At 36.8% G+C, this 18,460-nt stretch overlaps 3 protein-coding genes across 3 annotated transcripts; 1 reads left to right on the forward strand and 2 right to left on the reverse strand.

Moving 5' to 3' along the window:
- Nucleotides 1–1,824: 1,824 nt before the first annotated feature.
- On the reverse strand, nucleotides 1,825–8,693 carry LOC311091105 (ladderlectin-like). Its single transcript, XM_084126861.1, has 6 exons — nucleotides 8,549–8,693; nucleotides 8,344–8,411; nucleotides 8,051–8,145; nucleotides 2,627–2,749; nucleotides 2,331–2,442; nucleotides 1,825–2,055 (listed from the first exon to the last, which is right to left on the reverse strand). Exons 2-6 carry the CDS (start codon nucleotides 8,402–8,404, stop codon nucleotides 1,967–1,969), a joined length of 480 nt encoding a protein of 159 aa, XP_083982987.1. The 5' UTR covers nucleotides 8,405–8,411; nucleotides 8,549–8,693; the 3' UTR covers nucleotides 1,825–1,966.
- Nucleotides 8,694–11,845: 3,152 nt separating this feature from the next.
- On the forward strand, nucleotides 11,846–16,320 carry LOC311090501 (uncharacterized protein). Its single transcript, XM_084125799.1, has 5 exons — nucleotides 11,846–12,099; nucleotides 12,237–12,427; nucleotides 12,526–12,616; nucleotides 12,903–13,090; nucleotides 15,933–16,320. The coding sequence occupies exons 1-5, from the start codon at nucleotides 11,969–11,971 to the stop codon at nucleotides 16,115–16,117; spliced, it is 786 nt and encodes a 261-aa protein (XP_083981925.1). The 5' UTR covers nucleotides 11,846–11,968; the 3' UTR covers nucleotides 16,118–16,320.
- A 6-nt stretch (nucleotides 16,321–16,326) lies between these two features.
- On the reverse strand, nucleotides 16,327–18,023 carry LOC311090370 (uncharacterized protein; the record flags this gene model as incomplete). The annotated part of the gene is made up of 4 exons (XM_084125628.1): nucleotides 16,327–17,156; nucleotides 17,232–17,436; nucleotides 17,584–17,731; nucleotides 17,914–18,023. The coding sequence occupies 4 exons, from the start codon at nucleotides 18,021–18,023 to the stop codon at nucleotides 16,846–16,848; spliced, it is 774 nt and encodes a 257-aa protein (XP_083981754.1). The 3' UTR covers nucleotides 16,327–16,845.
- Nucleotides 18,024–18,460: the final 437 nt, after the last annotated feature.

Here is an 18,460-nt window from a genome sequence, read left to right on the forward strand (position 1 = left end):
AACAGTGTTTTTTCGGTTTATTTAAATTAGAATATTTTACTTTAATTTTATGGTTTTTGTTTGGCAGCCGCAGCTGCCAGTCATTTGACCCTTTTTTTACGATTTTTTTTACAATGAAGGTATATGATCGTGATTATTCAGGAAATACCTGTAAAATAACAGTGTTTTTCAGTTTATTTAATTTAGGATGTTTTACAGTTTTTTGGGGGGCTGACAGTCATTTGACCATTTTATCATTTAACTGTTTTGTTTCTGTTAAATTACAGATTATATTTGTATGTACTGTATGTACTGTATACTAATTTTACAGTGTTTTGAGTACAATTTAAAATAAAAAAAATCAAAATTAAGCCACAATCTGCCCTCCAGCCATGAGAACCGAGTCAAACTAACCGTGCAAGTATCATATCTTCTTCATCCAACGGAGAAGAAAACGATCGCAATTTTAACATTTGACACTCACAGAACCAACAAGTTCAATTTTCAACAACTTCAAGAATTGTGTCCACTGCACAGACCATGCAAGTATCAATTTAATGAGGTGCTCTGAAAATTAAAACTGATGGTTCTTTTCATAGTTAAATGGATCTTTTCCATAGTTCCATTTCCTGCTTCCGGTTCCAAATCACTCACCATTTTACCTATGCATGCATGTATGTATGTATGTTTGTTTAGTTTAGTTATGTTTGTGATTTAGTTAATAAAACTTATGCACAATACGTATTTGGTTCTGATTCTCTGCTTGCAAAAAAAGTCTATTTTACAATCTTGATCTTGTTACATGCTCTAAGCGCTGTACATGCTAAGAAATAATTATTTTCCGGTGGCCGTGAAAGATATGCTTTTCTTAGAATAAATGAATAATCAAAAGAGTTCGTTGGACGAACTGATTAATTGATTGTAATATTAATTTAGCTATATCAAGTTAATCCAATTAACTGACCCAAATATTTTCTATTTCTAATTCCAGAATAGTGAATGAATCACTACTGATTTAATTGTTCATGATTCATTTTGATTCGTTCAAACAGTTCATTTAATCACTGATTCGTTTCCAGATGTTTCTAACACGAAATAATGGGATATATAAGACAGAAACCAAAAAGAGCCCTGAATGAGGTCCATATTTGCAATCCATTGAAGGAAACAAACATGCAAATGTCTTCTTTGTCAATGATGAAGCAGCTGCAGCATGCCTAAACTCTTCCCTTGATGATGACATAATTTAATGCCATTCTAATAACCATGTCATTGTTGGAAACTTTTCCTTCGTTGGAAGCAGAGCAGGAGAATTTGGGATATCTTTCAAGCAGAAGTTACTCTTTATTGAGAACCTCGCTGTGCATTGCTGTAGTCATCCAAGTCTGACTAAAGTCTGACCAGTGTACATTGTAGTTATACATTTAGAGGGGGAGGGGGGGGGGGTTACATAGAGGTGGCATGTAAATGAAGTACAGGAGTCAGTCTGATCTCATCAGCATAACAGTGTCATTCAAATGCATAGATGCTAATCCAATCAGCCTGACAGTATCACCCATACCTTCACATTATCATAGCTTAACTTGGGACACTGACACTGTTCAGGAGGTGCATAAAGACAAAAGGTTAATGTCAGACACCTGGGTTGCTTGACTTAATCTTCTTTGAATCTCATCATCTATGCCTCAAAATGTAAAACACAGTGTACAGAACTTTATCGGTTTATATACTATGGTATTGGAACCTAGTTGTAACATTTTATAAATTTGTAATACAACATTATCAAACCTTGCTACACAGTACTTATATTTTTATATACATTAATTTGATTGTCCACAATGCACATTATTTGATTTATCAATGCTTTAATTAGAAGAGTGTTTTAGAGAAGATATTGAGAAGAGATTAAAGTTGAGAAGAGATGTGATTTCAGAATAACATTTTATAAAGATAAGATCAGAAAAAAAGTAAATGTAGTTCAAAGTAACTATTGAGAAGCTTTAAAGCATTTGGTCCTCTGAACACAAACATAGGACATCGGGTGCGAACAGGGCACATCGTTCCAGCGTTGGGTAGCTGTAGGATGAAATAATGAAATAAGTTATTCTGATCGTTATAGAGGTGTTAGAATCAAAATAAAACAGAATGTTCAACTTAAAGGGATGGTTCGGAGTAATTTCAACCTAGGGTCCTTTGCATGGTGCAAAGGACCCTAGGTTGAAATTACTCCGAACCATCCCTTTAAGGCACTTTGTGAAATCCAAATGAGTCATTTCATGTTATGTAGGCTATGATATGAAATTGTAGTATTGTAAATTATAACTGAAAGTATTCCAAAAACCGATTCTTACAGGGCAGTGAGATCTCCAAACAGTTCTCAGAACCACCTGAATTGTTAGGTTCTCCACTGCTCCAGTTGGTATAGGAAAACTTAGTTCCATCACTCCACAACCATTGTCCTTCCTAATGAGTGAAGAGAGTGAATACAAAGATTGCACTACTGCTGTCAGACTTCAGGAAAAAGTCAAACCATCTTCTTTAGAAACTTCTTCATTCATTAGAAATCATCGTCATTGCCTTTACTAAAGCAGACATTTTTTATTAGACAAACAGCATAGGTCTCTTTAGAACACACAATTTAACTTACTTGTACACCATCATGAGCACCAATCCAAGAACGTGTGGAAGAAGGTATCAGACGCAGCAGGAAATCATTGTCCAGTTTATTGTGCACAGATGCGAGATTCCCACCATAACTTTGACAGTTTCTCTAAAGAGACAGATTTTGTTTATTGTCAATACAAAATCTAATATTTTTAACAAAGCATAAGTGACTTTTTAAACAACAGTTTAGTAATTTGCAAACAAAGTCTGCTCTTATTGATTATTTGCTTATTATCAGTTCTGTATAATTTATTTGCAGAAAATAAAGTTACTATAAAAAATAAATAGTTGTATTTTATGAGCTCAAAAGTTTAAATTCTCCTTGCAGAATCTGCAAAATGTTAATTATTTTCACAAAATAAGAGCAATCATACAAAAAAGAATGTTCTTTTTTATTAACCCCTTACGCCCTGAAGGCATTTTTAGTAGGGATGTCCTGATCCGATCCACGTCATCGGTATCGTGCCGATACTGGCCCAGAACGCTAGATCGGATATCGGAGGGGAGAAAAAAATATGATCCGATACCTATTAGGGGTGGAACGGTATGAATTCGTATTGAATTTACATTTGCATCGATTTACACGGAGAATACACGGTATACAAATAGGGTGACCACCCGTCTCCCGCTTTGCGTTGTACCGCACAGCATTTTCACCCCTTGTCCCGCACGTACCATATTGAGAAAATGTCCCGCATTTTCATCAGTCTGTTGGTTTTTAATTATCATATTAAGGAAACGTGCATGCCTTCTTTTGCATTTTTAAAAAAGCATTTTATTTATTCTTTTTGCGGCGTAGTTTTTCACCTATATTTAACAGCGCTTCATCAGAAGTACAAATACAACAACAGCCGTTTTTTAAATCCTATCCAGTGGTTGAAAGAAAAGGAGTAAACACGGTCACTATAGGTTGTGACGGCTGTCAATCAAAATGTGGAGCGGTGATTTGTTCCATGTGTTCCCTGTCAGAAAACAAATTGATAATTCGGTAAAGTAAAATTAAAATTTAACAGAATTGATCAACTTGTTGCCTTCTGTGGTTGTTTTAATTAACATCCTTTCTAAAAATATGAAAGTTTTTGGTTTAATATATTCTTAATATATAAGACTGTCAATGGTCTAATTTTATGTTGTTTTGTATTTTATTTGTTCATTATTAATTTTGTTATATTTTAGTTGGACTTGGTCAGAACTGTCTCAAAAATAATTATCTGCATGATGCCTGCAGCCTTTGGGCTCAGTGATGTTGAATTTAAAGGGACACTCCACCCATTTGCACTAAGCTTTGCATTGTTAGAAACCGGGAGAAATCCGTTATTTACCTCTTACACTTCCTCCCACAATGATGCAAAAATCGTAATTTTGCGTCATTGTCGGAGGAAGTGTAAGAGGGGGGGATTTCTGTTGAGACTACAGACACTCGTTCCTCATCTTTCCCAGGGGGCGGGACCCGCTCACGCTACAGACCTATTACAGATCAGTGGGTGGGACTTTACTCTCTGAAACTGAAAGCAATATCCTCCATCTTGTTTGAAGCTAAGCTAACAGGCGCTGTGGAGACAGATGTAAAGTTATGACAATAGCGGAGGAGAGTACTCAATATGATATAGAAGAAGAGGATTTCGGAAGTCTGATGCTTGAATCAGGTGTTTGTGGCTACCTTTACAAGCCGCATTATAGCGAAGAGCAGCCGAGGCAGAAGACCTGCCTGCCGCGGACGAGGAGCCCAGACTGGCTCGAGTTAGGGCGGACTGGTGGCGCCGGTGATCTCACTATGCAACTACGAACACAGAGATAGAGTCCGTCTGCGGCAAAGAATTTCAACGATGACAATTTCTCCTGGATGAAATCTCTGAATCAGACGAGGACACGGACGTTTGTGTTGTGAACTATCCTAGTTTCGCACCGCATATGTTCTGACTGAACATCCAGGTACCATGCAATAATTCACCTTTTCGAAAGAAATACAAACGAGGAGTAATGCACTAATGAGTTCGCCAACTAACTAGACATTTTGTGTGAAATGAATTTCAAGCTCTGGTGGTAGCTAGCCTTGTAGACGGAAGAGTGATTTCTCTTATATGCAGATATGCGCTGTTCTGCATTAGTGGGAGTGGCTTGCGGAGCTGTGCAATGTGGGAGTTGTTGTCTTTCATACAAATGCGTCCTGAAGTTATTTTTTGTCTTTCCTCGGTCACGAAGGCACCAAATTCAAAATTTATTTTACATTTCGACTACATATATGACCCACTTTCAATAAAAAACAATGTTCCTATGGGTGGAATGCCCCTTTAAATGACATGTAAAATAAAGACATGTTACATTGTTATGTAATGGTGTTTTCTGGAAGGGACTAAAGAACAAAGAATTGTTATCAGCTGAAAGGCAGAATACAAATGTTTTAAGCATTTTTAAACATGAATGTTTTAAGTTAGATAAACATTAGGCAATATAACAGTTTCAGGTTGTGTTTTAGTGTTGGTAACATGTCCCACATTGTCCCACACAAACTTATAATTGTCCCACATTTGGTTTGTTTGATGGTGGTCACCCTATATACAAATAGGCCTAAATAGAACTCGCGTGCACATTAATTAATGTAATGCGGAACTACTGTTAGATACGCGCATAGACATATGCGGGTTCTTTAAGGACACCTAATCTGTAGCCCCGCCTTAGCTCTGAATGCGCGTCTATTTCGCTTCAAACGCTCGCTTTATACGCGCGTCCTATTCGCTTTGGACGCGCGAATGGATTCAAAATGTTCAAGCGTCAAACTAGACGCGATAGATTCGCGTTTGGTGTGAACGCAGCATAATGAACAGGCTGCGATGTCAAGATTGCAATGCTGGAATGTGTGTGTGTACGTGCGCGCGTGTGCGTGTGCGTGCGCGTGTGTGTCAGAGAGAGAGGCATGGGCTCGATCGAACAGTGGAAACATAAAAACATACTCCGTCATTTTGTTCATACAGGACATCATTAAAACTGCAAAGTGTTTAGCCTACTTATATTTGTGTAAAACACAACATTGTGCTTTTGTCAAACTGTAAACTCTTGTCAAACTGTAACCTACAACTGTCACCCAACCAAAATCACACACACACACACAGGGCCCTATTTTAACGATCTGAAACGCAAGTGTCAAAACGCAAAGCGCAAGTAACTTTGTGGGCGGGTCTTGGCACTGTTGCTATTTTCCCGGCGGGATAAATGACTCTTGCGCCAGGCGCAAATCTAAAATGGGTTGGTCTGAAGTAGCTTCATTATTCATAGGTGTGGTTTGGGCGTAACGTGAAATAAACCAATCAGAGCGTCATCTCACATTCCCTTTAAGAGCAGACGCGCTTTGTTCTAAAGCGGATTCCTATTATAACGGCGGATTTGCCAGACGCGCGACAGGAGCGGTTCACAGCCGAGGAGAGCAACGCTCTCGTCAGGGACGTTGGGGATGGAGAAACACACCCAAATTAACTTCGGTTAAAAAGGCGTATGATAATTTGGGTAAATGTGTAAGCTAGATGTATGCTTTTATAATAAATTGTCTATTTATCCATCTATCCATCTATCTATCTATCTATCTATCTATCTATCTATCCATCCATCCATCCATCCATCTATCTATCATAATAATGTATGATTTGCAAAAATGAAAACTGCTGCTTCTGTGTAGATGAGAGAATCAAAGTGTACGCGCGTTGTGCACACGCTACATTGATTATGGCCAAGCATGCGCCCTTAAAATAGCATATGAATAACATGCGCAACGCGCCACTGACTTTAAACTATTTTTCCTGGTTAGTTGCAAAATTGTTTTCTAAACCTGCAAAATAGCATGAAGGAACGTTTGCGCCAGAACACGCCTCCTTTTTTGCGCTGCACCGCCCCCGGGAGCGCAAGTTCATTCCCTAGTTTAGCGACGTGCGTCTGTGGAGGGAAAAGTCCGCTTTGCGCGGGTGCAAAATAGGAATGATACATGCGTCAGTGTACAAAGTCAATTGCGCTGCATGGGTGCAAGATAGGGCCCACACTGTTTAAAAGCAAAAATTATCTAATCTTTTGGACATTCATCATATTGCATTGGTTTTCATTTCTTGTCCTAAAACAGAGCACTAATCTGTTTATTTTTAAGTTACACATTCTACATTGATTAAAAAAAGAAAATCAAATGTGTTTTTAATGGTAGTATTATTTTATACAGAAATAAATTATTTATAATTCAGATGAGAATAAAGTTAAAGTTAATTAAAATTTTAAGGAAACAAATATATTGATCTGAAATATAGCAAATTAATTTTAAATTCTTTCAGGTACAATTACCAAACATATCTCATTTCATTATCAACTGTTGTTGTGGACTATATACTGTAGAAGTATTTGTTCTCCATTTGAGTGAGATGTTTTTATGTGGCTAACTGAGCAAAGTGTGTCCATATATTTTATTATTATTAGTATTATATCAAGAATAAAATAAAAATATCTATTGGGGGGGGGGGGGGTACTTTGGGTTTAAGGGGTTAAGTACCGTCCTGAATAAGATATTTCCATGACATACATAAAAGATTTTTTTTTTTTTTTGTGATGGTTGTTCTTGAGTCCCTTGTTTGTCCTGAGCAGTTAAACGATCCAATTTTCTTCAGAAAAATCCTTCAGGTCCTGCAAATTCTCTAAAGATTGCAAAACACCCTCTGCATATTTGAACCCTTTCCAGCAGCATGTTTCCAAAAAGAAAATAAGTTATTGATGCATTTTGTCTCCTTCTGGTGCATCAGTTAATTTTTGAATCTTTTTTAATAGTTGTGTTTGAGTCCCTCAATTACAACAATTAAAAAAGATTCAACATTCACTGATGCTCCATATGTTTTGCTCAAATATGCAGAAGATGCTGTAAAACTGAAGAATTTGCAGGACCTGGAGAATTTTTCTGAAGAACATTGGACCGTTTAACTGCTCAGCACAAACAATGTACTCAACAACCATCACAAAACAAATCGTGGATCATCCGGGTAACGAGACACAGTATTATCAAGGGTAGCCTACATAAACTTTTCAACAGGTTATTTTTTATAAATTCAGCTTTTATTTATTTATTTATTTATTTTTTGTCTTGTGGACTATATGTAAACATAATTTATGTAAAATATCTTATTCAGGACAGTACTTAATAAAAAAAAATAACATGCATTTTGTATGATTCTGCAAGGGGTATGTAAACTTTTCAATGTTTCTATCTATCTATCTATCTATCTATCTATCTATCTATCTATCTATCTATGTTTCTATCTATATATCTTTCTATCCATCTATGTTTCTATCTATCTATCTATCTTTCTTTCTATCTATCTATGTAGAGTTAAAGACACCTAATATAAAGTGTAACCAAATCACTTTGTTGTAACTAACACATTACCTCTGCTGTGATCCAGGTAGTCAACTCAGAGAAGAACTTGTAGCATTGGTGTCCATAATGTTTCCATCCAGCGGGGCATTTGTCCTCTAAATGACCTGCATCCAGTACATAAACGTTAGGGTTCTTGTAATATTCACAGCCAACAATGTTTTTATTTTTATTTATGTAGCTTATTTTATGTTTGTGTGATTATGTGCTGAAAATATGTGTATTTTACACACTGTAAACCCCTCATTAGTCATGCAAATATTAGTCAATGGAATATTGTAGGCCTGCATTTCCAAAATGTTTACCTCTTGCATTCCCCATGAAGAAGATCATGAAAAGAAGCAGAAAACCTTTCAGCATCGCCATGATGAACCTGAAATTAATAACAAGAAAAGTTAAATGTCTGCATGCACTCAGATGCTGCACACTGCGATTCTCAATGCATTAAATGACAAAGCAAGAAAATTAGGTAGAAAATGTATTCAGTTGGTCTCTGTTCCAAAAACTCACCTTGGTTTTCAAATTGTTGCCTTCAGAATCTCAGAAGAAGATTGCGTGAAGTTCCAGAAACAGCCGTGCTTTGCTTTTATAATTTACTTAATATCAAGAATGATCAAGCAGACACAGAGCCTGTGTAATACCATAACATTCTCATATTTATTGAGTGAAAATGGGTCATATTTATACATAAGAGATCAGGCAATAACATCCAGGATGTCCTGTTGGGCAACCAATCATATACTCAAAGATCAAACCTTACCATATATGGCATATTAAGAATTATAGTAACAATTAAGAGAGGTCAAATGTTCAAATGTATGTCTTGAGTTGCCTTTTGCGTGCGAGAGTGCCAGTGTTCAAGGTCTAGTTCTTCACTGAAAAAAAAAAAGTAAAATGTACTTAATTCTTCTTTTGCAAGTTATTGCATTCATATTTTTTTAAGTAAATTTCACATATGGAATTAACTAAATTAAATAAAATTAACAAAGAGAATAAGTAAATTTAACTTGGCCAGTTAGAGTTTGTGGAGTAATTTCTACTCACTCGTTTGAAGTTTACTTTGCAATACGTTTCAAGTACATTTTACTCACTGAAATAAGCCATGCTTTTAAAGCACATTGTTTACTTAAAAGCAACACAGTAGATTATGTGTTACACTTTATTACACAAAAAAAGGTAATGAGGTACCCAACCAAACACAGAGACCTCAATACCTGATACACAACACACAATAACGGTAACAATCAGTAGATAGTTTGAGGATGAATGGGTCATTTTGAGAAGAAAATGAACTCATCACAAATTACTAAACCTAACAATGAAAGCAACCTACTCAACTTTTTTATCAGAAATTTGAGGTAGGTTTTACTTAATTTTATAACTTTGATACTTCCTTAAAGAATCATTGTAAACAATAAAAACAATTCCAAGTAAAATTCTAAATCAAGTTTTAATTTCTACAAGCTTGAATTGAGAAAAAATATAGAATTTATTTGTATTATTCTTGCCTGAACTAACTTTTGTAATGTAGAAATTACATTTGTTTTTTTTATTCCCTTCACCACAGAATAATCTTTATCAGTCTGTGTGTCCACGATGTGCACATAACATAAAAAAGTTACACAAGGGCAGTCTTACACAAGAACAGTCAAAAGTGAAGCTTGAGAAAATATGAACACTAAGTCACTGTCATGATTCCTGTCTTGTGTTCCCCTCTCTTGTGTTTAAGGACTTGTATGTTGAAGTGAAGTTTCTGAAAAGGATATTAAGATATCTTTAATACTTTTTGAGTTACATCCAAACTTGAGGCAAAAAAAACAGTGGATTACGCAGTAAATATATCTGTGACATTTAATATTTCAGCGTTCATCACTATTTATGTTTGTATTCCTACAGAAAAAAAATATCAAAATCAAAAATTTAGTATGGGGGTAAAATCAGGGTATCTTCCGTCCATTTCATTTCCTATTTGAAATGAAATAAGCAGAAACGCAGAAACGAGAAATGAATCCGTGTATCATTCGTTCAGTCGTTTTTTTATTTAATATTGAAAGTAGAAAAATGAGAAAACAGTTCATTTTTCGATTTTTCATTTTTTCCCAAAAAACGAAAAACAAGAATTCAGCTTTAGTTTTCGTTTTTCGTTCTGAGGTAGCAAAATTAATAAACAGCTTGATATTCGATTTCTACACATGGGCGGGAATGAAACGCCCCTTTCCTCTGATTTGTCAGCCGAAGATCAAACTGTCCCGTCATCAGTTCTTCCTCAGATCTGCACTGCAGAATAAGAGTCCTCCGTTGTGCGGATTCTTAACGCGTTTATTGCAACTTTTTCATATTTTTTTCCATCAACCAGACTAACGGTCCGTGTACCTTCGGATAATTTGTTTTTTCGTTTTTGTTTAAAAAACGGAAAAACGAAGAAACCGTTAGTTTATTGCATATTCAAACCTTCTCGTGGACATAAAAAACGAGTTTCAGTTTCTTTTATTTATTGTTTTTATTTTGTTTTCATCACACGTTGTTCTAATGCATCAAATGAAAATACAATTAAACCAAAAACGAAAAATGAAGGTTTTTAATGCACAAAGCGCGTATTAGTTCACCGGAAGTATCCACTCGCGCACGCGCAATTAGGTTTCACTTCATCTAGTTCACTTATTACCTCCACGTGCGAATAAAATGGATACATACGTGCTTTTTCATGGAAACAAAAGAGTCACTCTCAAAGATGAAGATATGCGTTCTGAAAAAATTTCGCGCATATTTCTGGTAGGTTTGCAAGACTCACAGAAAGATCATTTTAAAGGGGGTTAAATAAGTTAACTACTATGGCAATAAGCTAACTAGTACATGGCTATTCCTTTATGTTCCTGGAGTTCAACAACCCTAATAAAACACACCTGCCTGTAATAATCAATGTAATAATCCTGAAGAGCTTGATTAGACGGTTCTGATTTGTTTGATTTGAACTGAACTCTGCTGGTCATGGCCCTCCAGGAACGAAATTGAATAGTCCTAAACTAATAGTTTGGTCTTAGTAAATGACCTATTAGCATGCGAGTATGAATAAATGTAGAGCCATACATATATTGTAACACTTTTTGCTAATGTATGTACGAAATCTAATAAAGATTTTTAGGTTTGCTTCTAATATATTTGACATCTCAGCTGTCAGTTCACTTGAATCGATTTCTATAACTGGGAAATTTTATATCTTTAAAAGTTTTGTAATGTGATTTTGCAGTAAATGTAAAACCTCTGTGCAACATCAATTTATATATCTCATCCTTAAGTTATTAATAACAGTTGTGGAACATATGGGCTGGTATGTGTTCTATGCCAGTGTTTCTCATGCCATGTAGCACTGCACATTTTTCTTTTATGGCACATCTATTTCAGTTTTTAGAGTACTATGTCAGGTGTGTTAAATATGGAAGACATCCAAAACAACAAACACACCTTACATAATGCTTCCTGATGAGCTCACTAGTACTCTAAAATGGATGTGGCATACAAGGGAAACATGTGCAGTGCTACAGTCAAGGACCAAGCATGAGAAGCACTGGCATAGAACATATGCCAGCCCATATTTTCCATGAGTGATATAAAGTAAGGGTGAGAGAAACATTTTAAGTTGCTGTTGCACAGAGGTTTTACATTTACCATCATATTACTTTATAGAACTGTTATAGATGCAACATTGGCCTGCTACATAACTTGATTAAACTGAATTGAATATGTCTGGCTTTGAAATGATATACGATTTTACTCGGCTAATTCTTGTTCTTTCTGGTGTAGGTCAGCAGTGACAGTCTCTATTTGACTGATGATTCAAACGTTGCAATCTTTCCCAATGCTGAAGGGTCTTTCAGCTCGTTGGATTTGACATTAAGGGCTCATTATGAAGTCCATGGTGACCCAATTGAGATGCCGCAAAACACCCCATCAACTTCAGCATTTGCTTCATCACCAGTTCAGCGACATTTCTCTTTCACAAGACCAGCATCATCTGGATCTGTTCTCACAACAACGCCCCGTGCAAGCCGAAGTTGGACAAGGTTTGAAAACCTTCTTTTTATTTATTACTTTATATTATTGCACTTAACTGTGAGTGTTTTTTTTTAAACAGGGTTTATATGTAAACTAAATACTACAAGAGAGTTCATCAAATGTTAAATCTGTTTCCAAATTTCAGAGCAATAAATATTGCAGAAGTGCTAGATGGCAAACCAGTTCCCAAAAGTGTTGTGGTGGTAAGGTTTACTGAAGCTGAGGCCAGTGTTACAGGCATTGTTCAGAAACTTCAAGCTGACCTAAGGACTACAGAATCTCCTGTGTTGCTGGATTCAAACTGGAACGAAATAATGGATTCAGAAGGAACACGAGGTAACAAAACTCTCACGATTTGTATTATATTTTATTGTCATTTGTTTAGTAATTCTGTTACTGACGTAGTGTCCTTTGTGTGTACTGTATGTGTTAAGGTTCTCAGTATTGGAGACAAACCTCTAGAAAAATTAATGCGATGCTCATTAGCCATTTTTCCAGGCTTCAACACAGACGAAAAAGGATGAGGTGATTGATATTATTTTATTGGATCTATTAAGTTTATTTTAATTTTGTTGTTATTAATCCAGGTAAATGTTATTGGAATGTATAATTATTGATCAAGTTACAAACAAGCATGTCTGTCTGTCTGTCTATCTATCTATCTATCTATCTATCTATCTATCTATCTATCTATCTATCATGAGCTGATAACCTTAATCAGGTGTGTTTGAGGAGACATGCAAAATGTGCAGTGTTGGTGGGCCTCCAGGAATGTGGTTGGGAACCACTGATATATATTATGTGTGTGTAGGGAAGAAGATTCTGGATTGCAGGACATTTTGGAAAAGATTGAGGAGGTGTTGGAGGCATCTCAAGGTCTGGAGAGTGTTTCTGTCAGACTCCGGGAGCTCAACACACTGGCCACAAGGGAAAGAAACCAAGTCAACATGCAGCAGGCATCACAGCTCAAGGAGGCCTTCACCTGCCTTGTTTGTAGAGGTATGAGACGCCAAGTGTCTGATGTATTAACTTCACAATTTACCACACACTTAAAGGGATAGTTCACCCAAAAATGAAAATTATCCCAAGCTTTATTCACCCGCAAGCTATCCTTGGTGTATATGACTATCTTTTAGATGAACAGAGATGTATTTAAAAATATTCTTAGACCTTCAAGGTTTATAATAGTTATGAATGACAGCCCAAATGTTTTAAACAAGGATCTTTGTCTTACACAAATGCATTGATTCGCTTCAGAAGGCCTTTATTATCCCCCTGGAGGCGTATGGATTAATTTTTTTATGGATGGATGCATTTTTTTTGTCTTCAAAATTTGGGCTGTGATTCACAAACATTATAAACCTTGGAGGACTAAGGATATTTTTAAATGTATGTCTGATGTGTTCGTCTGAAAGAAGATAGTCATATACACCTAGGATGGCTTGACGGTGAGTAAATCATGAATGAATTGGGTGAACTATCCCTTTAAGGGTTTATAGTTAAAATACACTACTCACAATAAGTTAGGGATATTGTTATTTACATGAGTGCTATTCCTATTTGGTCTGAATTTTAATGAAATAAGTAAAAGTATCCTTTGATATTACTAATAATGAATGAGAAGAAACACCATTTTCATTAGTGTAATATTTATTACCCCAAAAATGTAAACAATAACAAGGGTAGCCCCAAATAACAAAAATTGACAATGTCAGTGTTTCCACCATTTGCTGCAATGACAGCTTGACAGCGACGTCTCGCTCACCTCGCCTTCTCCAGCAACACTGACGACCATCATTTCTGTGCAAGGTGACCCGACACTCAGTGTTGCTTTAGAAGGCGAGGTGAGCGAGACGCAGAGGTCAACATGGTCCCCAGGGTTAGCTTTGGTGGAGGAGGTGTAACAGTTTGGGCAGGCATCACCAGTCAGCGCAAAACTGATTTGGTTATTGTAGATGGCTCAGTCACTGCACGTTCTTACCTCAGAGACATCATAGAACCCATCATCATCCCCCAATTCCGCCAGCACACCCCCAACTTTCTCCCTAATCAAACACACCTGATTCAACTCATCAGCTCATTATCACATGGGTTAATGAGTTGATGAGTTGAATCAGGTGTGTTTGATTAGGGAGACAAAGAAAATGTGCAGTGTTGGGGGTCCTTCAGGACAGGTTTGGGAACCACTGCTATAGAGCACGTTTGGGACCAGCTGAAGCAGAGACTGGATGATCGTACCCCACCCCCACGTGACCTGGCAGAACTGCGTGCAGCACTTGTGGAAGAGTGGAACGCATTGCCTCAGGACAACATCATGAGGCTAGTGAGGAGCATGAGACGTCGCTGTCAAGCTGTCATTGAGGCAATGGGGGAAACACCCGCTACTGACATTGTCAATTTTTGTTATTTGGGGCTACCCTTGTTATTGTCTACATTTTTGGGGTAATAAATATTACACTAATGAAAATGGTGTTTCTTCTCATTCATTATTAGTAATATCAAAGGATACTTTTACTTATTTCATTAAAATTCAGACCAAATAGGAATAGCTCATGTAAATAACAATATCCCTAACTTATTGTGAGTAGTGTAACTTGCCATATTTGTGTGCAGCATTCACATACCCTGGACTACACCAGTGGTTCCCAAACCTGTCCTGAAGGACCCCTAACACTGCATGTTTTCTTTGGCTCCCTAATCAAACACACCAGATTCAACTCATCAGCTCATTATCACATGGGTTAATGAGCTGATGAGTTGAATCAGGTGTGTTTGATTAGGGAGCCAAAGAAAACGTGCAGTGTTGGGGGTCCTTCAGGAAAGGTTTGGGAACCACTGGACTACACTACACTTTTTCTTTTTATGGATGTGTGCGTGAATTTGACTCCAAATGGCTAAGCAATGAACTGAACAACTTTTCCTTTACCAGCTTTTCTTTTACTTAGGCCACATTTACACATAGCCGGGTATTTAGAGAAACGAATATTTCCCCCCCTCCGTTTTCAAAAATAACATCGTGCACACAACATCGTTTTCAAAAAAGTTGTCGTTTACATCAACCCGCATAAATTCGCCTTCGAGCGCCATCATAACCTATGGGCAGCGGATGGAGGGAGCGTAGGGAGAAGGATAAAGCCATGCAAGCCAATCAGAATCCTCAAAATCGACAACAACAAATAGCACGAGCGACTTCCATTTCCTTTCAAAACAACAGACGTTGGGAGGCAATGTACCGGCGTCTTGGAAGGAAAAGCTGCTGTAAAAATGCTGATTTTCGTGTACTCCTTCGCCTCTGCTCCTCGATATAGTTCAGCAGTTGTGTTTTGCAAATGCAAACAGGCCAAAAGCGTTTGCACAAAAGTATTTTTTTTTTTTTTTTTTTCACAAAAGTAAAAATGAGTACCACCTTAACAGCATCCATGATCAAACAGTAGCCAAACAAACTATAAACATAGGGCGCTCACATGACATAAGCATTTTCTGGCGCATAAGGTGACGTTTGAGAACCTAAAACCCCGTTTCTCCCAGTTGACACGGCAACACATAACCGGCGTTTTCAGAAATCTCCACTTTGGCCGGAGTTTTTAGAAATAATCGTTTTCAGGGATAAAAACGGCGTTTTCGTGTAAATGACAGGCCAAAACGCAGGGAAATATCTGCGTTTTCCCATCGTGTAAACGGGGCCTTAGTTTTTCTAAAGAATGAATAGTGCTTCTTAAATATTTTTATTTTGCAACTTATTTTGCAATCAGTATATACTCCAGTATACCTCAACATGCTAAAATGTAGGCAACAAAAAATGTTGACATAGTTTTAATGCATATCCTCCATTCTTTTACAGACATCATCAGTGAGCCAATGCTGTCCGAATGTTGCCGGAGCATCATTGGGTGTAGAGCTTGCATTGAAGAATGGGCATTAACATCAAACCAATGCTTAAAGTGCAGGTCTGAGTTTTCTGTGCTAAACATAATCAGGGTGGCTGGTCTGTCAACTGTTCTAGATGTTGTGAAAGAGTTAGTTTGAAATGTCTTGTAAAATGCTTCTCTGAAGAAGCATTTTTTCTTATAGACATGGTGTTCTAGGATGTGAAATTGCACACAAAAGTAAAATCCTTGCCTACAATTTTTTTTTTTTTCTGATATGGAGCATGTAAAATTGTTCCTTTAAAAGTGTTCCAGAGTGTGTAATTGCACACAAATTTAAAATCTTTAACTACCTGTACAGGTTTTTTTTTTTTTCTGCAATGGAGTTTATAAAATAATACTTCAGTACAACAATGTTCCAGGTTGTAAAATTTCACGAAAAAAAAAAAAAACGTATCATCCTTATAGATACTGTAGTTATACTAGAATTGGTAAGGTGTTTGTTTTCCAGGGAAGAAGTTCCAGGTTGAGAAATCCCACACATTCACAGAGCTTTGCATACATTCCAGGGCAAAGAATTAAGGAGCATTAACCTTTTAAGATGTTTTATTTGTCTTCCCTCATTGGTATAAAAATTGTATTTAACATTGTTCAATGAATGTGTTTTAATAAATGTTTTGTTCAAACAAGTACTTGCTTGATAAACTTTAATTTGCTCAATTACAGCTACTGGTTGTACAAATCTTAACAAAAAATAGAAATGTTCATTAAGAAGACTTAATTCACTAAATTTTGTTCACAAAATGAGACCCACAATCTTATTTAAAAATATAATCAAAAAATTAAATTCCACTATCTTCACAAAGAGTGCATGTAGATACACTGCCTTTAAGGATTTGAATATCGGTGAGTAATGTTAATAAGGCACATAACTGCTTCCTGAAAATTTCTGTAATTGTTGTTAATTACACTGTTGTAGAGGACAGACAGGTCAGGAAACTGATCAATAAACGACTGCTCTGCATATGCACAGTCCTCTTCTGTTAAGAAAGGGTAGATGCCAAATGTTGTTGGTGTGGTCAGAGAGGATCCCATCTCTTGTAAGTACATGTTTGCAGCAACTATGGAATTGGGTAGCAGGTCTTCACTTAACTTTTTGAAGCAACCGCCTTCTCCCAAGGCATTTGGGACACCTCTCCCTGCAAAAAATTAAGTGTTTTTAGTTTGTCTCTCAAAAAAAAAAAAAAACTGGTTGCTAATAAGAATAAGAATACCTGGTATTCTGTGGGCATTCCACGAGTCCACTACTCTTCCTACACCAATGCGGCCTATCTGACATGCGAGATCAGACACACAGTAGCGAGTGGTGGGGTCCTCCATGTCAATCATTTCCTGGTCAGTCAGCTGAATCAAAGCCTCCTTAATAGGGTAATTGACCCGGTTGTTTATCTCCGGCCACATTCGCTCAATCCTGTGATTCTGATTTAAAACTTAAAATTACAATCTTGCAGTCCACCACTTTTATGTGTACTGAATATATGAATCAAAAACATTAACTTATAGAAGGCCTACCACAGGTTTCAAACAAATGATTAATTTTTTTTTTTTTTTTTTTTAACTACTCACCTTTGTTGAAGGTGTCTGCTTGTAAGGCTCCCTTACTGTGTTATATCTGTATGCAGCTAGTATCTCTTGCATAAAGAGACATAAATAAAATTCTTTCCCACAGTCTACACGTACTTGGTCCCAGATTCCATTGGTCAGAACAGCTGGTCTGAAATACAATAAGGAAAGTGTTAATAAAAATGGCCCAAATCCTAAAAGCATACAGTTGATATTAAAACACATATCTATTAGTTGAGCTGAATGACTCAAACAACACACATTTAACACCAGAACTCAACTAGTATTTCATTTTACTAATGATTTCTTATTACAGGGGTTTTTCCAACTAACCTGTACACCTCCTCATAGATAGTAAGGTTGTTCTTGACAGGCATGGTTGCATGCCCAACGACTCTGTAGCTGTACCCATCAACTGCGATCACATGCGTAACTCCGAACATTACGAGTTTCTCGTTTTGGTCAATATGTAATTTGTGACCAAAATACTCAGCATTGTAAGGAACTGGGTTTAAGTTTCGTGCTCCCTGGGAATTTAAATGGTAATAAATGTATGAGTTTACTAGTTCATTAAAGGTTAATAATGTAACATATACAATGTGTTGTCTATTCAGTTTAATTGTGCAGTCTTTGATTAGTATTGTATTAATTCCTCATACCCCAATTTTACTATACACTTACTAATCAAACACTGCATACATTATTACACAATTAAACTGAAAAGACAGACAACACTGTGAAATAGGCACCTGTAAACGAGCTTGGTGGTAAGGTTGATGGACAAGCCTCAGTGCTGATCCAACGCGGCGTTCTGAAACGCGGAGTCCCTTTGAGGCAAGGTAACCCGTCATCATTTTTCGGCCAAAAGACGGTCCAGTCT

The sequence above is a fragment of the Abramis brama genome (assembly GCF_963993115.1).
Source record: "Abramis brama genome assembly, chromosome: 10".
Lineage (NCBI taxonomy): Eukaryota > Metazoa > Chordata > Actinopteri > Cypriniformes > Leuciscidae > Abramis > Abramis brama.